At 47.1% G+C, this 7586-nt stretch overlaps 1 protein-coding gene across 3 annotated transcripts in view; it reads left to right on the top strand.

Moving 5' to 3' along the window:
- The window catches only part of ptprga (protein tyrosine phosphatase receptor type Ga), a 235713-nt gene that overhangs the window by 156977 nt on the left and 71150 nt on the right, over positions 1 to 7586 (top strand). For all 3 annotated transcript variants that reach the window (XM_076269267.1, XM_076269266.1, XM_076269268.1), the window contains one exon: positions 1681 to 1776. In XM_076269267.1, coding sequence (XP_076125382.1) covers positions 1681 to 1776 — 96 coding nt within the window. The remainder of the gene's footprint in view (positions 1 to 1680; positions 1777 to 7586) is intronic.

Raw genomic sequence — 7586 nt, 5'->3', positions numbered from 1 at the left:
AAGGCAGGCTGTGCGTCGGCTCTTTGTGTGAGGATCACAGCTCTGTGGAAGGTGTGTGTGTGTGTGTGTGTGTGTGTTGGGGAGGGGGGCGGGACAGAGGTGATCTGATGAGAGAGGAGAGAAAAGGGGGGGGGGGGGGGGGTAGAAAATGTGTGTTGCCCTACGGCCATTTTGGATCCACTCTGCAAACAGACTCGCACAGAGATATGCAGGGTTCTTTACCTCTGAAGTATGTGTGTGTGTGTGTGTGTAGTGTGTGTGTGTGGTGTGTGTGTGGGGGCGGGGGGGGTTGTATTTTCTATTTCACCATAATGGAAAAGAGACTCTATGTGTGTTGGGATGCTCATAGGGTTTTGTTGAGAGGGCTCAACCAATCTTCATAAAGCTTCTCTTCCTGCCTTCCTACGTAAACCTACCCGGATATACAGATACATACACACACACACACACACAAAACACACACACAAGCAGAAACACACCTTTACACACATACACACATACTTTGACAGTCTGCCCATTGAATTTGCTATGAGTTGTTTGTTTCATTGTGACTTGTCCTTTTTGGTGATCATGATTTAGCTTGTGTCATTTCATCCTTTTAGTGGGATGTTAAACACACACATACACAGCACACACACACCTTAAACACATTAGCCCGGGCAAAGCACTCCATCTTCCTTGATTAAAGGCCTCTCATCCACCCCTCATCAAACACCCCCACCCCACCTCCACCGGTTTCAGGATGTTTGGGCACCACCTTAATCCCACAGATGGAATGTGTCTGTAGAACTGCGATGACTCACTCGGTACGTCACCATGACAACTGCCTGGCAGAGGGAGGAAGAGTAAGGGGAGTGAGGCTGCAAGTGTGTGTGTGTGTGTGTGTGTGTTGGGGGGTGGGGGTAGATGGGGGTACACAGTTGGCTGAGCAGCATGTTGTCAAGAAGCTGAAAAGCCTCACTGCGCCTCCTGAGGCTGTCACACTTCTGAGGCAGCTGGAATGATTGTGAAATTAGCGCTCGCCGATCCAAGCCGCTCCGTAACATCACAGACAGAAGCCGCACACTCACGCCAGACGATTGTGATGTTTGTGTCACTTTAGTCTTTTCTACTTTCTTTTGTGGTTGTTTCCCCTACCCCCCCCCCCCCCCCCCCCAAATCCACACACACACACACACACACACCGGAGTGAAAGGCACACAGACAGGCGCTCCGTCACAGTTTGGACACGCTACTCAGCCTTGCGGAGAGCGTAGGCTTTTATATGGGCCCGCTCCGCTTGCCAAAGATCTCGTCATCCCCGATGTAGGACAGTGGAGGAGGACTCCAGTGGACTGGCCCTGCCGTGAGCGCTCGTCCCCAGCTGTCTCCACTGCTCATCTGTGTACACTGTGTAAAGCCCGCCGCCAATCGGCCTCACCAGGATGTAGTAGGCCCAGGTGTACCATATGATTAGGTTTTACTTTGCTGTTAACACGTCAAATTTATTGAGGTGTTGTAATGGCCATTGTCTCTTTATTGCACTTAGTGGATATAAATATATATTTATGACTAACTTTATCCATTTCTCTCTCTCCCCTCTCTCTCGCTCTCTCCCCTCTCTATCTCTGTCTCTCTCTCTTTCTCTCTCCTGTCTCTCTCTCTCTCTCTCTCGCTCCTTTTGCTTTTTATTCCTCACAGATGCAGATCTACATGTATAACTCAGATGATTTCGACAGCCTTAACACAGCCATTCGTGAGAAGCGGGTAATAGCTGCCATGGCAGTGTTCTTCCAGGTGAGCGCTCATTTATTCATGGGGATTCAGGGGCCAGATCGGTGGCGCTGTACTGCATTACACAACGCCCGCAGTACCTCTTAAACCGGCAAATAAATGATCTAATGTCCTTAAATGTCTACCTCCACTGATAAAACCTCAATTTTATCATTTCTTCTATGTGTGTGTGTGTGTGCTTGTGTGTATGTGCATGCACATCTGTTGTTGATACGTAAGGCCCCTATGGGAGCGAAACCCAACCCATTGTAACACTGAATGAAAGCAGAAGAGGTGTGTGATCCCATTGTCATCTTAGTCTACATTGGCAGGATTAAAAGTTAATTTGGTGCCATTGATTGTCTAAGTGGGCTGTTACGTGGACCATTACCCTCACCTTTAATACGGTCGTCACCCCCCTCACCCCGCCCCCCCCCCCCCTCACACACACACTGCTACGCCTCTTTCTTCTGTCTTATCACTCTCTCCATCCCCCTTTTTTCACTTACTTACACCTCCCCCCATCTCCCATTCTCTCCCATTCTCCCATCCTTTCTAAATGTCTCCTTGTCCTTTTCATATCTCCCATCTAACTCCCATTTCTCCTTTTCTTCATCCCTCTCTCTCTCTCTCTCTCTCTCTCTCTCTCTCTCTCTCTCTCTTCTCCTCCACCCTATCTCTGTGTCTATATCACTCCTACTCGTATTCCTCCTGTCTGCTTCAGTTACCTCTCTGCTCTCCCCTGTGTCTGAGCACCTCAGACAGTTAACCCAGTTATCATCAGGGGGGTTCACACTCACACACTCACACTCTTCCACTGTAGATGAGTACCCGCATCTAGGTGTTTCTGTCTGTTTGTGTTTGTGTTTATACTTCTGTATGTGTGTGTGTGTATGTATGCGTATGTATGAGTGTGTGTGTGTGTGTATGTATGAGTGTGTGTGTGTGTGTATGTATGTATGCGTGTGTGTGTGTGTATGTATGCGTGTGTATGTATGTATGCGTGTGTGTTTGCATGTGTGTGCATGTGTGTGCATGTGTTTGCATGTGTGTGTGCATGTGTGTGTGTGTGGAGGGGGGGGGGGTGCGTTATGACATCCTCCTCCCTCCCTCCCTCCCTCTTCGCTCCTCTGTCATTTCATGCCTCTTGCAGCATCGTTAGTGGCATCTGATTGTGCTAACCAAGAGAGTTGCAGTTCAAAGCGCGCCATCTACATCTTCAAGCAGAAGCAATTGGGCCTGAGAGAGATGGCAGCTTTGTTGGCGCACTACTCCCATTTGATAGATGGCTGCTGATGTGTCTCTTGGTTTTTGCTCTCTCTCTCTCTCTCTCTCTCTCTCTCATTCTGTCTCTTTTCGTCTCTCCCTCACCTGTTTCTTATTCATTTGTTTCCCTGCTGTGTGGAACGCCTCTCGTCTTCTCTCTATTTTCTCCCGCATTTGCATGCCGTTCTCAATTTGTCAACAAACAGAGCGTCTGTTCCTCGGGCCTTGATAAAGCTATTCGGGTAGGCAGCGCGCGTACATGTAGCGTCGAGAAGAGTTACCTGAGCAGCAGTGTGTGCGCTTTGCTCTGCTGCTCTGCTTTGCTCTCCTCTCCTCTCCTCTCCTCTCCTCTCCTCTCCTCTCCTCTCCTCTCCTCTGTTCTGTTCTGTTGTGCTCTGCTCTGCGTTGCTGCGCTGTGGTCGTGCGCTGTGTTGCGGCGTCGGTGTACTGCGTCAAGTCGAGGCTGCTCGATAATGAATAGGACTGAAGCAGATGAGACTTGGATGGTGCGGGAACAGAGCCGGGAGCAAAACAGAGCTGGCTTTTGTGCACGCTGGCATGGAGGAGGAAGAGGAAGAGGAGGAGGAGGAGGTAGAGCCTTGTTGATGGCTTAGAGGGCTGTGGAGAGAAGCATGTTCCACTAGCTGTTCAGTGCGAGCGAAAGTGCCAGTGTTAGTCTCTACGGGCCCTGATGTGAGAGTGAGTCAGCCTTCCAACACTCCCTCTCTTCCCACCGCCTTCATACACACTCATGTACTGGCAGGTGCTCACTCATACACACATCTATGCACACGCACACCCACACACACACACACACACACACACACACACACACACCAAACACATACATACACACACACACCACACACATACATACACACACACACACACACCACACACATCAAACACACACACACACACACACACCACACAACACACACCACACACACTCACACACACACACACACACCAAACACACACACACACCATACAACACACACACACACCACACACATACACACACACCACACACACACATACACACACACACACACACACACACACACACACACACCACACACACACACACACACTACACACACACCACACACACACACACACACATACACACGCACACACACATACACACGCACACACACACACACACACACACACACACACAAACATACCTCCCACTCCCTGGATAGGCCTCCCCATGTAGAAGCCTACAATCCCAGAGCTCATGGCTGGTGACAGTGGACACCTGTCTAATGGATGAAGCCTTACCCACCGACAGCACACCTCGTACACAAACACACACACACACACACACACACACACACACACACACACGCATACACATACACACACGCACACAAACACACACGCACACACACGCACTCATACATACACAGGCACACACACCAGTGGCGGCTGGTGGTTAAAAAAATAACGGAGGAAGGAATGTCTGCTTGATTGGCGTTAGTGGCAAATGTGAGGTTGTGATGGTGTTGGTGGCATATGTGAACAATAGAGTATGTAGGCCGCCTATCCAGACACATTTATGGCAGCAGTATGTACTATGTAGCAGGGGGGGGGGGTCTGACCTAAGGAGCTAGGCAAGCATGCAGCAGCCAGAAAAGTTGTGGGTTCAATTCTTGGCTTCAACCATTGTGCATTTGAGCAAGGCACTTAACCCCAAATTCGTCCAGGGACAATGGACTTTGTAATATAATTTAAATATATAAGTCACTTTGGATAATAGTGCTAAATTAATAAATGTAAATGTAAATAAATGTAAATTTAGGTCTGGGAAGTCAGGGAAGATATGTAGGTCTAGTTATGAAATACTGTTTTCCAGATGTGAAAAATTACGGAAAGTCTGGAGGTTTTGCTCAGTGTAATATATTGGCAGAAAAGTCTATAATAATAAAAATAGACACTTGTTTTATAAAACCATGTAACTATTTACCATTAAAAATAGACCTTAAATGTGGCTATTTGTAACATGCTATTGTTTTTAAAGCCAAATCGCTATAATTTAAAGACAGGTTGTAATAGCTAAGTGGGAATTTATGAAAGCATAACTTGGATGATTATAACAACGCATAACTATCCAAAAATGTTTTATCACCAAGTGAACTGTCCACGTATGTGACAGGTCAGCAGTAGGCTATGGCTGATTGTTTTCTGTGCTAACGTTACCAGTTAGCCATTAGTAGCCTATTTGTCTGACTATGTAGCATTCAGTAGCCTACACTAGCCTTACCGTCTTGTTTTGGAATATGAATTTTTGGAGCTGGTCTTCCTGCTTTGATAAACATTCATCATACATCAGTGTATTCACAGTGTATTTGAATGTATTAAAGATTTGAGATTGTCCTCTGATTCCATTGTACTGTTTATTTCACGAGCAAAAAACAAGCTTTCCGTTCAACATAAGATTCGTAGACTGCAGATAACGTTCTTGAACCGTTGCCGCTAAAAACAGTACCCCCTATCGCAATTGAAAATTACTGTACGGAGGAGCTTCCTCCCTTGGCCATTGAAAACGACGTGATTCACGAGCCGCTGGGGCCCGAGGCGTTTATAATGGACTTCAATGAGGGGCTTGAGGAGGAAGCTCCTACATACAGTAATTTTCAATAGCGATAGGGGGTGCTGTTGGCATTTTGACCTAGGGGAACGATTTTGTTCATTCAAAGTGTTAAAAATAGTAATATTAACAGTAATTTATCAGATTAGTAATTCACTTTATATATTTTTTATTTTTCTCTGAAATTTTAGGGAGGGTGTTCCTCCCTTTCCTCAATGAAGGAGCCTACACATACACATACACATACACACACACACCACACACACAGACACACACGCACACACACGCACACATACATACACATACACACACACACACACACACACACACACCCAAATACACACACACACACATACACGCATAAACATACACACTCACACACACACACACACACCAAACACACACACACACCATACAACACACACACACACCACACACATACACACACACCACACACACACATACACACACACACACACACACACACACCACACACACACACACACACTACACACACACACCACACACACACACACACACATACACACGCACACACACATACACACGCACACACACACACACACACACACACACACAAACATACCTCCCACTCCCTGGATAGGCCTCCCCATGTAGAAGCCTACAATCCCAGAGCTCATGGCTGGTGACAGTGGACACCTGTCTAATGGATGAAGCCTTACCCACCGACAGCACACCTCGTACACAAACACACACACACACACACACACACACACACACACACACACACGCATACACATACACACACGCACACAAACACACACGCACACACACGCACTCATACATACACAGGCACACACACGCATACACACGCACACATACACATACACATACACACACACACCACACACACAGACACACACGCACACACACGCACACATACATACACATACACACACACACACACACACACACACACCCAAATACACACACACACACATACACGCATAAACATACACACACAGACATACACACACACAAACATACACTCGCTCACACACACACACATTACATACCCACACATAAACGTACACACACAAACCTCCACACACACACAGACGTGCATGCTAATACCCTCAGAGAAATGGACGCGTACTCAAACATATGTGTGCACATGCACACACACAGAAATATACACACACCCAAACACATGTGCCCACACATACAGACACACACAGACACACACACACACACACACACACACACACACACATAGAGAGAAACATGCACACACTCAAAGACAGGTGCACGCACAGACACACACACACACACACACACACACACACACACACAGATAGAGAGAAACATGCACACACTCAAAGACAGGTGCACACACACACACAGACACACACACACAGTTATCCCCTTGAGCCATCTCTTGGAGCGTTCCCTTTGGGCTCAGGGCTCGCTGCCGCCTCCTTAGAGGATGGTTATTGTGAAGAGGCAACACATTAAACAGCGAGGTCTTTGTCTCCGACGATAACCTTAAAAGCACCACCTCTCACCGCCTGCCAACGATCAACTCTTCAACAGGGAGCAGTACGCCTGCAGCACTCAAAGCCTCCTACGGCCTCTTAAACAAAAACAGATCAATGCATCAAAAGACTTAAAGGCTTTCACTGTAATGCACCTGCACCATTGCTTTTAATGTTAGATGGTAGCACTTGTTTCTATTGCATTTGTGCTCTCATTTGTGAGTGTGTAAGTTTGTTGTGTGTGTGTGTGTGTGTGTGTCTCTGTCTGTGTGTGTGTGTGTGTTTGTGTGTTTGTGTGTCTGTCTGTGTGTGTTTGTGTGTCTGTCTGTGTGTGTGTGTGCACACACTGTTTTTGCTTGCATATGTGTAAGCATATGGCTGGTGTCTTTATTGAGGAAGCTGCTAGCGCATCACGCTAATGTAATCTCACATGCACTGCTGTTGCTTGTGTTGTCGTT

This window comes from Alosa pseudoharengus, unplaced genomic scaffold (genome assembly GCF_046254945.1).
Source record: "Alosa pseudoharengus isolate Yale_2024_CS ecotype anadromous, Long Island Sound unplaced genomic scaffold, YU_APseudo_1.1 YU_APseudo_1.1_scf_5, whole genome shotgun sequence".
Classification (NCBI taxonomy): Eukaryota; Metazoa; Chordata; class Actinopteri; order Clupeiformes; family Clupeidae; genus Alosa; species Alosa pseudoharengus.
The sequence above is the reverse complement of the archived record's forward strand: the minus strand, read 5'-3'. Positions and strand labels throughout refer to the sequence as shown.